At 50.2% G+C, this 11963-nt stretch overlaps 2 protein-coding genes across 2 annotated transcripts; both read left to right on the top strand.

The window, feature by feature from the left end:
• The first annotated feature begins 300 nt into the window (after positions 1 to 300).
• Positions 301 to 5551, top strand: LOC121672627. Its single transcript, XM_042045362.1, has 6 exons — positions 301 to 535; positions 813 to 1157; positions 1582 to 1740; positions 2065 to 2233; positions 4251 to 4314; positions 4996 to 5551. Exons 1-6 carry the CDS (start codon positions 443 to 445, stop codon positions 5081 to 5083), a joined length of 918 nt encoding a protein of 305 aa, XP_041901296.1. The 5' UTR covers positions 301 to 442; the 3' UTR covers positions 5084 to 5551.
• Positions 5552 to 5741: 190 nt separating this feature from the next.
• On the top strand, positions 5742 to 10679 carry LOC121672626 (serine/threonine-protein kinase PAK 3-like). Its single transcript, XM_042045361.1, has 6 exons — positions 5742 to 5911; positions 6577 to 6694; positions 7499 to 7598; positions 8042 to 8238; positions 9889 to 10026; positions 10475 to 10679. The coding sequence occupies exons 1-6, from the start codon at positions 5742 to 5744 to the stop codon at positions 10601 to 10603; spliced, it is 852 nt and encodes a 283-aa protein (XP_041901295.1). The 3' UTR covers positions 10604 to 10679.
• The last annotated feature ends 1284 nt before the right edge of the window (positions 10680 to 11963 follow it).

Below are 11963 nucleotides of genomic sequence, written 5' to 3'. Positions count from 1 at the left end.
AGAGAACATGAACTCCAGAAGTGTCTCTCACAAGGAGCAAGCTCACACAGGAAGCCACCTGCAGAGCCAGGGTGGGGCTGTGGGACAGGGCTGGGTGTCAGTCACTTCTGAAAGACAAACAGGACACGGCAGAAGAGGAGCAAGGTCCTCAGCAGAGCCTTGAGAAATGCCCCACGTTCCCTGTCAGATGCCTAAGTTTCTGTTGGAGCTTCAGTCCCAGATGGACCCTGACTGTACTGCCAGTGTCACTTTGGAATCTATGCCTCCCCATGGGCAGAGAAGGACCCAGGAGAGCAGCAGCACAGTGCTTTGGGAATGTGTGAGCCCATCAGTCTCTGAGTCCTGCCCCACAAATGTTTTATGGGAAGTTGAAACCCATCTTCTCTTGCTTTCTGTGCAGCTCCTTCTAGAGAAAGAGCATGAGCAGATTGCTCTACCAGAGATGCTGTGCCAGACTCGGGGAGAGCTGTTCCCAGCCCAAGAGCAGCTGGAGCAGCTCAGGCAGCAGGTGGAAGAGCCACAAGAGAATGGCCAGGTGAGCCTGACTAGCCAGGTGACAGAGTGAAGGGCAGGAACAGGGACATAAAACGGAGCTCTTGGGACTGAGGAGGCCAGGAGTCCCACTGGCACTGAAAGCACAGAGCCTTGTCATCTGCAGAGACCAGCCCCAGGACGGGAGGGTTCCAATGGAAGCAGAGCTGGGTAGGGAAGCAGAAGGGAGTGGCTGAATGAATGTGATTTTGAGGCCGAAAGAGGAAAAAGCTGAGCCTGATGGCAGCTCCCAGTCACTTGCTCTGCATTTGTGTGTACAGAACATCAAGGCAGAGCCACAAGCAGAGCTGCCCAAAGCCCAGAGTGACATCCAAGCTGCAAAGAAGAGGAACAAGGAAGACGTCAGAAGCATCCAAGAGGAGAAGAATCTCCATCAGCACAGGAGCGATCTACAAGACCAGGTGAGTGTAAGAGCTGAAGCCACTCCACTCATGAAACATCCTCTCTCTTCTTCTTTACGGAACATCGACAAACAACTGCAGGCAGAGCTGCAGGAAACTGAGGCTAGGATCAAGGCAAGGGAGAAGAGGCTGGATGAAGGAATGCAAATCATCCAAGAGGGAATTAATCTTCTACTCCAAAAGCAAGGGGCTCTAGAAAAGCGAGTGATTGAAACAGAGATAGCCGCTGCAGTCACCAAACTGGTGCTTTCTGCCCTTCCTACCTTTCCTCTGCGGAGCAGCAGGCGGGCTGGGTGACGTCTCTGAGTGCCATCCTGCTGTGGTCTCTATCACAGCTTCTCTGAAGGACACGTCCTGGGCTGCTGAATCTCAGCTGCTGCCCTGGACAGTACGACTAGTCCTTTAGCCTGTTGGCCAGCAGTCATCCAAATGGATTCCTGCTGGCCTGTTCCTGCTCTCTTTGTTTCTTGAGGTGTTTTTGCAGGTCAACTTGGTGACCCTGATGGATCTTGAAACAAGCTGTCTGTATCCCTTGTGAACCTGTTCTTTCCCTTTCCTCCCAGTCTGTGACCCACGGCTGACAGGGATAAGCTGTAGCGTCTGACTGCTTTGTTGTGTTTGACTTGAGGTGGAAGTGTGGACATCTCACCTGGCAGCCTGCAAAGACTTCCAGCAAGTGATTGGCCACAAAGAGCCCCAAGGCTGGCGTGGGGCACAGGAACTGTCCCTGCTGCAGCTTGAGCCCGTCCTGAAGATGGTGGAAGAAAGGGGGACTCAATGGGAGCAGGTAGAACATTAGAACAAGGAGGTGCAAGTGTGTCCATAGCCCTTGGAGGGGGAAAAGAGTGCTTGGGAGGAAGTGGAATAGTCATTGCGGCAGTGGTCCTTCAGAAAATCCATGAAAATGGAACATGAATCTGGCCATGAACTCAAGTAAAATAGGCCTTTGGTTTTGACCCATCCGGTTTGAGAAGTGGACATCCAAAAAAATCCATTTTAAGAGCCCTGCATGTGGCTGAAAGCAGCTTCCTATGGGCCTGCACTTGAAATGTGATCCCAGGGCAATCTCTGCCAGCCACACTTTCTGACACAAACTCATTTCTTGTCTCAGATCTCCACAGGCTCTCTCATGGAACCTGCTCCAGCAGCAGCAGCATTGTCTAAAGGAGCCTTTGCAGCCCAGCCTGAGAAGTGGAGCCAGGGCAGTTTGCTCAGCTCCAACACTGACACAGCTTCTTCCCATCAACAGGAGATGGAAGATTACTTCCTGGAGCTACTGAGTATGTCTTGTGTATTTCTTGTGTGAGGGACAGTGTATTGTGGGCCTGTGTCAGCATAGCTGTGCCAAATGTTCCTCCGCAGTTTGGTGTCACAGGGACATTCAGGACTCCTCACAGGAAGTGCTGTGCTTCGAGGCAGCGAGGGAGTGCTCTGGGTGTTCCTGCTGCCTCTGAGCACAGCTCAGACTGCCCTGGGTTTGCCTGAGCTTCCCTCTCTGCTGAAGGCAGAAGCAGGGACTGTTCCTGGATCAGTAGAAGGCTGTGACCTAGCAAATGGTCTAGGCAAGTCCTCTGTGCTAGTGGCCAAACTGAACAGAATATTTGGCTTCCTAAATTCTCCTTAGACTCCTGATTTCTCAGCATTCATCAGAGCAAAAGATCTTCACAGAAATTGTTTGGTTTTGGGGTTTTGTCTTTTGGTGGGTTTGTAAGGATTTTGGTTGGTGTTTTTTTTGGTTTTGTTTTTGTTTGGTTTGGGCTTTTTTTTTTTTTTTTTGTGAAGTTGTTTTTCTCCATCCTGAAGGAGCTCTTCTGCCTCATGTGTCTTATTGGTTACTATTACCACTACTACATCTACAGTTGGTTTTTATGACAATGCAAATTTTTGCCAATGACCACTTCTTTGAAAAAACATCAAGTGACAGCACAAATTGAGAGCAAGAGGTGTTTTCCACATGTCCCCAAAGAAAAAGCAGATACTTTTATAACAATCCCTATTTAATATCCTAGTTTTATGCTTATAAGGATGTGTCCAAGAGACACATCGATGTGGTGTGGTCAGGTAAAACTGCACTGCTCTCAGGAGTGAGCCACCAGCCCATCCACTGTCTATCCCTCAGATCCGTGGCACTTTTTCATTCCTGATTCCCAATCATTCCCGTGACTGTTAGAATGCTGCCCGTTGGGCCAACCCCTGCACAGCTCACTCTCTAGGAAAACACATGAAGCCCTTTGTGATTCTGCAGCACAACCCATTTAATCTGCTTCCTGCCCATAACAGCTGCCAGTGCTGGGCTCTCAGGTAAGACCTGGTGGGGCTGAGAACAGAGCCCAGTTGACTCTGTGTCTACCATCACCTGTTGGGACAAAAAGGGCATTGATGTGCACCTCGGTGTGTCTGATCTCAAAGCCAATCCTCTTGTGTCCTGAAAGGGGGCAAGAGCTTGTGACGGGGCTCGGCCTGGCTGTGGCTTCTGGCCAGTGCTTGTCAGTGCTCATCCTTGGCCCTTCCCAGCCTTGCTGTGGTACCTGCCCTGTCCCTGACGGCCGGTGCGGCTGCAGAGGCTGGAGCCTTCCTTAGCTGAGAGAGTCCTGCTGCTGCTCGGCCGCTGCAGCGCGGAGCTGCCGGGAGGCAGCAGCCCCTCGTCTGGGCCAGCTTCTGCATCGCACGGCCTGGACTCACGAGAGGCTCAGCATCTCCTCTGGGCAGCTGTCCGTGCCACGCCAGCGCCTGAGGAGCACTGCTGTCCTTGCTGCCCATGGCCGCTGTGCCGAGCTCGGAAGACGGGGACGCGTGCGGAGCTGAGAGGGCGAGTCCGATGCGAGCGACTGATCCGCGCAGTCAGGGTGAAGACAAGCAGTGTGGTTCTTCACATGGGGCACGGGCATCTTTGAACTCAGCCTGCCCATAAAGGCTGAGCATCCTGATGCTGAAAGCCCCGTTGGTATTGGTCACAACATGAGCTGCTCTGGTTTACAAAGAGAAAGGCATTCTTCTGGCAAACTGCGAAAGGTGGAGAAGATGCCCTCCTCTCCTGGGAATGCATCTCTCTGGGCTTTGTTTCCTCTCAAGAGATCTCTTCAGAGGACTGTAGAATATCAGTCTCAGTGCTGGCCATCTGTGCTGCAGAGCTGCCTGGCTTGTTGTTTTTGCTGTTGTGGTTCTTGTCGCTGTTGTTGTTGTTACCCAGATGACCACAAAAGGCTCAGAGCCCCAGACAGTGGGGCTGCCTTTTGTATCTCCTGGAAGGTGGCATCTCTGCTTTCAAGTGAGCATCTTGCACTTTGTTTCCCTCAGGCAAAATGGTGAGTATGGAAAATCCGGTGACGAAATACACTGAACTGGAAAATATCGGCAGTGGGTGAGTCCAACCACAGTTTCTTCTACAAAACCATGGGCCGGGTGTTCTGCTGGTGGAACATCTACCAAGTGTGAAGTCAGGCAAGCTGCAAACATGTTGAGACACTGGGGTTAGATTGGCCCATCTCTCAGTGCTGGGCAGAATTTGTACGTGTGGTCAGAAGGCATTGTCAAAGACATCTCCATGCTGCCACAGTCTTGCCTGCAGCAAGGAACAGGAGCTGGAAGATCTCCTGTCTCTCAAGTGTGGGACAGCTGTGTGTTAATTTCCTTAGCATTTTTGTATGTCTCAAAATCATACGGCCACACTAATGAAAGAGAATCTTGCTTGCCTGAAAGAGCAGCCTACTCCCCGGTAGCTGTCAGATAACAGTTCTCAGGAACAGTTCTTTCCAAGAGTTTGCTGAAGGAAATACTCGGTGCTCAGGATTAGAACCACACAGTTTAGAAACTGAAACTCAAGATGAAAGAATAAGCTCTCTTTTTGAGCTGAGGCACTAAAGCCCAAAGCTTCAGGAACAGGCCCATGCACTTGAGAGGAAAATGCATCATGTGCCCTCTGGCAGACCCCTCATGCCTCCTGCAGGTTTTAGGCACTTACAGCAGAGATCTCCTGTCTGGGCTGGCTTTCACTCCAAGATCTAAACAGCTTCTCCTTTCTTTGCTGCTGTTTTATTTCTAGGGGTTTTGGAGAAGTTTGTAGAGCACTCGACAATGCCACAGGAGGAGAGGTAAATGTCAACAGTCCCTGCAGATTCTGCAGCTCTTGAGGGCTTTCCCGCTCTGGTGTGAGTTGTGGCTGGAGCTTTGGGTCACCGGGACAGCTGTGCTGCAAAGGCACAAGAAGCACAGACTGGTGCCAGCCTGCAAAATACATTTGGGACAGTCTTTGTCCTTCTCAGCTGCCAGAAGGAAGGCAAGGAGAGCAGTGGTTCCTTTTGGAGAAGGAAGTGCTCACTCGCTCTCAGTGGCTAAAACAAAGGTGGTGCCTTAGAGCATCTCACTGCTTTTTTGTGGCTACAGCTTCAGAGTCCTGAATTCTCATTTCTGGCTGCCAGCAAATACGTCTGAATCTTCCTGGTAGTTCCTTAGCAACCTGCAGTGCTGCACTTGGGAACTGCACGTAGGGAGGGATCTGCAAGGTGTCCCTAAAAGCCCTAAGCCCTGCTTATAGCCCAGGATCTGTATCCATAGAGTAGCAAGGCTTGGATTACTTCTGTGCACTCAGCAGAGAGCTTTGTGGGTGATAGTTGAGACACCATTGTTACCAAGTGGACAAGGCAAAACGTCAGTGGCCATGTGTCCTGTTTCTGGCCTCAAGGGAGCAGAGACATGGGCTGTTGGAATGTCAGTTCCTAATTACTCCAGTGTCTAATCACAAGGCACTTCAGCACAGCTTGGCTGTGTCATTCCAAAATCACTCGCTCCATGTGCGTTGTGGTCTCGTGCCACCAACTTCTCAAGGTACTGATTGTCATTGTCATTTTAGGTGGCCATAAAATTAATCTCCAAGGACTGTGGAGAAAGGAAGTAACTGTCAATGAACTCATGGTCATGAAGATGAATAGGAATCCCAACCTGGTCAACTATTTAGACAGGTGAGTGGTCGTGGTCTTATCCCATGAATGTTTGTTTACCTACTGCAAGCATGAGAGGTCAAAAACCCGCTTTGGTCTGTGGCAGAAAATAGAGCCATTAATTATTGACCAATCATTATTTCTCTACTCATCTCCAATGGATGGGAAGAGAGTGCATTTTGTCTGCATTAGTCTTCCCTGGCACACATAGTTTGAAAATTCTTCAAAAGCCTTGACCAGCGCTATCTTACTAAGTCAATACCCTCGAAGTTCACTGTCACCACGTTGTCTTGGGGCTTGGTTTTTCTCAAGAGTCTTAAATGCTGATGAACCATCCAAGAGAGGATTTCCCTTGGACTGCAGCCCCTCTTTTCCATTGCTGTGCATGCCAGGAAGACTAGGTGCTTTTTTTCCATAAACACCATGTGTGACAGCTTTTTACCTGGGCTGTTAGTAAACTGCGTTTTTCACTTGCTGGCCATCTAAGACATCTCCTTTTTCACAGCTGTGCCTTTCTCCTTGACACAGCACAGACTGCAATCACTGCACAGCCTAGAGGGAACGTCTATTCCTTTGAGTCTGCCCTCGTTTCAAAGGGACCTGGAAACAAGAATCAATCGTTGTCTTTTCCAAACAGTAGCCTAGCCATGCACGTTCATCTCCATGGCCTCATTTCCTTCTTTCAGCTACCTTGTGGATGATGAACTCTGGCTGGTGATGGAGTACATGGATGGAGGCACTCTGAGTGATGCCATCGATGAGATGTACATATCTGAATATGAGATGGCAGCCATCAGTCGGGAGGTCAGGAATCCCACCTGTGCTTCCGAGGGCTTGGGCAGGATTGTCTGGGAAACAGGGGCTGAGAACTGGAGTGGTTCCATGTGCCAAACTTTGCTTCTGTGTGGCTGCTATGCTATGGGGAAGCAGGTGAACTGCATGGCAGTGTGCCTGCCCTCACTGTGCTCTGTTCTTGTACTCTTATCTCCTGCTGTTGCATTCTCACTCTGTCTCTTGTATTTGCTGTTCTCCACCTTGCCTCTCTGAATGTTTGCCTGTCTTCACTGCATTCCTTGCCTGTAAAAGCAAAGGTGCTGGTGGCAGAATTTGAAACTAGTGCTAAAAGAGACTCATTTCTCAGAGTCCTCAGCTGAAAAGGATAGCAGTGCACCCAAAATGCTGTTTGCTTCTGAAAGGTGACTCATGTGATACTTCCAAGTCTGTGCTGAGGCCAGCAATAAAACCTTTGCCATGCAGCCTCCCACCCAAAAGTGACCCACTTCACAGCAAAGGGAGGGACTCTTTCTTTCTTGGCAAACCCTTGTTTGTCCTCTGGATGAAGAAAGCACATCCACTGCAGCAGCAGTCATTCTGGCTGGTTTGCAGAGGACAGTCTAGAACAGCAATTCCCGTTGGCTCTCTCAAAAGCTGACGTGCCTTCCCTTAGGAAGGTAGTGTTGGAGCAGCAAGCTCTTCCTCTCAATGGCACTGTGTTCTGCCATTACACTCCATTCCCCTGGAAAGGGAATATTTTAGAGCTGTTTCCTTTCTTGTGTGCTCAAATCACACCACTAATTTTTATCCTCCTGTCTCTGTTTTCTCTCTCAGTGCCTGCAAGGACTGGATTTTCTTCACTCAAACTATGTCATCCATCGAGATGTGAAGAGCTGCAACATCCTTCTGAGAACTGACGGCTCTGTCAAGCTGGGTTGGTATATTCTTGGCCAGGCACAGCGTTCCGGGGATGTGGGGTTTGGGGCTGCTTTTGAGTGACTGCCACTTCCCCCAAAGTGGTGCTGGTGGCAGTGCAGGGACCCCTGCAGCGAGCCGAAGGCACAGTTGCAACGTGCACAGAGGTGTGGCGAGGAAAAAGGAGTCCAGAGTGGCACTGGTTTGGGTCTGTGTGTGTCCCTTCCAGAGGGAGGGAGCTACAATCTAAAGGTTCCAGGGAATAAAAGCCACTTCTGGGGGCAGCATTAAAAAATGTGGGGATTTTTGGAAGCAGACACTTCCATATTTCCTTGGCTAAAGTCCTGAGGAAACAGAGCAGGGACGGATTTCCAGGAGATTCAACAATGCATTCGCAGACTTACAGTGGGGAGTTCTTTCGCTTGGTTTCCTAATTGTACAGAACTTTTTTGTTCCCCTCAGCTGATTTTGGCATCTCTGCTCAGCTCACCCCTGAGCAGAATCGAAGGAGCTCAGTGGTCGGCACGTCTTGGTGGATGGCGCCTGAGGTTGTGAAAGGTCAACCATATGGCCCCAAAGTGGACATATGGTCTCTTGGAATTGTGGGAATCGAAATGGTGGAACGACAAGTTCCTCACTGCAATGAAAGTCCTACCTCGGTAAGGAGCAAATACTCACTGATCCCTCTGTCTTTTTCACCTATCCTGTGTTCTGTCCTCCATCAGACAAAATCCCATTGCCATCTGCTGGCACTGCTTCCACCAAGGTCCCCTTCTAAAAATGGCCCTGCAGTACATCAGCATCTGCTGTAGTTTTGGTTGCATCAGTGGGGGAACTCAGGCCTCAGCTGAGTGCAAACACTCTTCATTCTCAGGCAACACTTTCCTTTGGGTTTTAAGTTGTTCCAGCTCGTCTGTCTGTGTAGATGTCTCTAATAACACGAAACGCACATCTCAGAGCTGGTGTTACATTTCCAGAAAAGAAGGAAAGAAACCCAAACCAACAAAGTCTCTAAACCAGTGGTTTTCTAGAGAAGAACTGCACTCCCTGTACAGTTTCTTGTCACTTGCCTAAAACCTGGGCATGAGGGTGTAAAGGCCACATAGTATCTTCTGCTTCTTGGGCAGTGTTGCTGAAACACTTAGTGACCATATTTCTGTCATAGCCCAAGCCACGTTCTCCACGTGACCAAGCTGCAGCCTGGTGACATGGAGAGCCTGCCAAAACCTCCCATTTTTTTACCTGGCACTTTCTGGGATGGGCACATCATTAATGTATTGACTTGAGTATCCAGAAGAGCAGAGGGTTACCATAGGGATGGCATTTCTCCTTCTTCTGATTTGACCACGAAAAGTTATTCGTTTGCCACATCGGAGAAGCTGGAACTTGCAGACTGCTGCGAGACAGAGCTGCAGGTGGCTCCTGTGTGCCCAAACAGGCATTTTCATCCCAATATGTTTCTGCGTGCATCTTAACGTGTCTGTGTCGAATGCGAGGTTCCAAATGTTTCTTTCCTTACCTGAGCAATAACTCCCTTTTATATAATAACACTTGAAAACAGTTAGAACAAGGTCCCTCTTCCAAACTGCCTGTCAAGCTGGTGTGAATCTTCAGAGAAGCAAAATGTGCTTTTGCTGATGTAGTTGCCCCTAACTAGGTCAGCCAATCAAATCAGCTGCCAAGGCAAGATCCGCTGGATGCTGGAAAAGCTGCAGCTGCTTTGGGGTTTGGGTTTTTTGTTGGTATAAGAAAGTCATCTCTGCCTCTCTGCCAGGGCAGAAATTGCCACTGCAGAGTTGAGCTTAAACAATGGGCTCTGGGAGAGCATTTACAGACTTGAAACTGATGCCTGGAGTGGCTACCTAAAAACAGAGACTAGACAAGAATAAGAGAATAAAAATAGGTATTTATTTGAACGGCCTTCAAAGATACACCCTGGGCAGTCAAAAGGCTACATCCAAGATGGAGCCTGGGTCATGAATTCTTCACAGTTTTGTAAGTTTGGTCCATTTCCGTATCAGGGTTAATTCTCCAATTATGACCCCAGTTAATGATGTAATTACCCCAAGTTTGCCCCTCTTCAGAGGCTTTCAGTTTACACATTTTGGGCCCTGGGACAATCGAAGTGTCCTTGGAGAGCAAACCTAGAGAGGCTTTGTTATGTCTAACTAGCACGAGAGAACAATAGCTAACAGGCCACACGAAACTTCAGAGCTACACACTAGGCAGTACAGGACTTGAAAAAGAGAAAAGTTAAAACCTAAGGCATCAAAAGAAGCAGGTGAAGTCTTGTGTTTCCTTTTCTCCAGGCTAAACTCCTGATAGCCACAGGAGGGACCCCACAGCTGCAGCAGCCCAAGCTATTCTCGGCTTTGCTGCGTCACTTCCTGAGCTGCTGCCTGCAGAAAAACGAGGAGCGGCGCTGGTCTGCCAAGGAGCTCCTGCAGGTAAAATGCAAAGGGGCTGCAGGTCAAACAGTGTCCGAGGATGGGCTCCTCCTCCACTGGAGCCCAAGGCATCAGATGAGCCGAGCCCCCTTCCTCCTCATCTCCACTTCTGGTGCTTTTCAAATGAAAATGGCGAGGAATCCTGGGCTGGGCTGGCAGGGACCTGTACAGGCCATCTGATCCATGTGGCCTGCATGGGATGATGAGCAGGGATATCTTGAAAGAGATCAGGTTGCTCAGAGCCCCTTCCCACCTGACCTGGAATGTTTCCAAGGATGGAACACTTACCAGTTCTCAGGACAACCTGTGCCACTGTTGCAACACACACCTTAGACCTACTCGGAGTAAATCCCCTTTTCTTTTAAAAATATTACCCCTGCCTTTGAAGCACTGAGCTTGGAAAGCCATGGCTCATTGTTCTTGGCTGGCTTTTTTTTCCTTTGGGCAGCATCCATTTGTAACATCAGCCAAGCCTGTGTCCATCCTGCTGCCACTGATCCAGTCAGTGAAGAAGCGGAAGGAGGAGGAGAAAAGATGGCAGTGGCAATCCATCCATTCAGGACTATTTTCTTCATGACCAGTTTAGATTAGGATTGTAGAGTACAATTGTACTCTACATGGATGGCAAATAAATAAAGTTTCTGGAATCCCAACTCATCTGTAAGATTCCTTATTTCTCACCTTGTGATTAAGCTCAAGATTTCCTTCTGAATTGTCCGTTGTTCCTTAAAGGTGGAAAGTGACACTTATGACTTCTTTGGTATGGTTTATAAGTGGGGCAGGCTCTTCTTCATTCATCCTCTCCAAACCCCACTGCCTTTGGAATACAGCACACTGGCCGTTTTTTGTCCAGCAATTGTGCTTGTAGTTGAGGCAGAAAGGGCAATGGCATTTGCAGGCAAAACCAGAGGAGGAGTGGTGCAGCCAAGACATCCTGTGCAGATGCAGGCGTTCAGCTGTGACTCGAGAGCATTGGGGTTCCTGCCACTTGGATTTGTATCCCTAAGTGCAATCTCTTTGGCTCGGGGAGAGTCTTGCTCAGCTGAGAAAGCAGAAAGGTCAGCGAGGGTGCTCTGAAAGGTCCCGTCTGATGCAGAGCTGTCAGCGACTGTGAGGTGAGAGTGGCCCAGCCTTGCCCGGGCCGGAGCCCCAGCAGAGCCCTGGCAGAGCCCAGAGCAGCCTGAGGCTCGGCAGAGGCCGGCTGGCAGGAGGCCCTTGTAGCTGCAAGAGGCAGCAGCCTGGCACTGGGTGCCTCTTCCTGGGAGCGGGCAAATCCTCCCGTCTCAGAGCCAAAGCGGCAGCTGGCTGCTCCCGAGGGAAGCGTAGCCGTGCTGGGCCCAGCGCAGACTGGTGCCATTGGCCGTCTGGAGGCGGCCCAGGAGGAGAGAAAGGCAAAAGGCAGCCGAGGGCTGGTGCCCCGGCTGAGGATTGCTACTCTTCTGCCGGCTGCCCTGTAACTCCTGGGAAAGGTTAGCAGTGTGTGCAGCAGCCTGGGCACAGCGGGAGGGAGCCGGGCTGCTCCGCAGGCTCCAGCACAGGGCAGCGTCCTTCAGGCACGGCAGTTCTGCCAGGAGAACCGAGGCCAACGGGAGCCAGCGACAGCTCCTCAGGTCAGATCTGCAGGGGCCAGTGCCTCACACAGCTCTGGGAGGAAGCACCTGCAATCCTGGAGTTCTGCACTGAGTCAGAGCAAAGGTGTGAAATGCAGAGCGTTCTGCAGAAATATTCGGGGCCACCAGGCCAGCCTGCTTTGTGCTCTCCGGTGCACAGCAAGCACGGCACCATGCAGCTCTGAGTTGCTGGCAGAGAGGGAATTGGGGATGTTCCTGAGGCTTGTGCTTGAGTAGTGAGCTGATTTAGAAGGGAGCAGAATAAATTCAATTGGCAATGTATGTTTTCTTTATTCCTTTCTGAAAGACAGACGCACTGTGTCTTCA

The sequence above is a fragment of the Corvus kubaryi genome, unplaced genomic scaffold (genome assembly GCF_017639235.1).
Source record: "Corvus kubaryi isolate FWS band 111438036 unplaced genomic scaffold, C.kubaryi_AGA036_p1.0 63402, whole genome shotgun sequence".
Taxonomy (NCBI): domain Eukaryota; kingdom Metazoa; phylum Chordata; class Aves; order Passeriformes; family Corvidae; genus Corvus; species Corvus kubaryi.
This window is presented reverse-complemented; position numbering and strand designations above follow the sequence as displayed.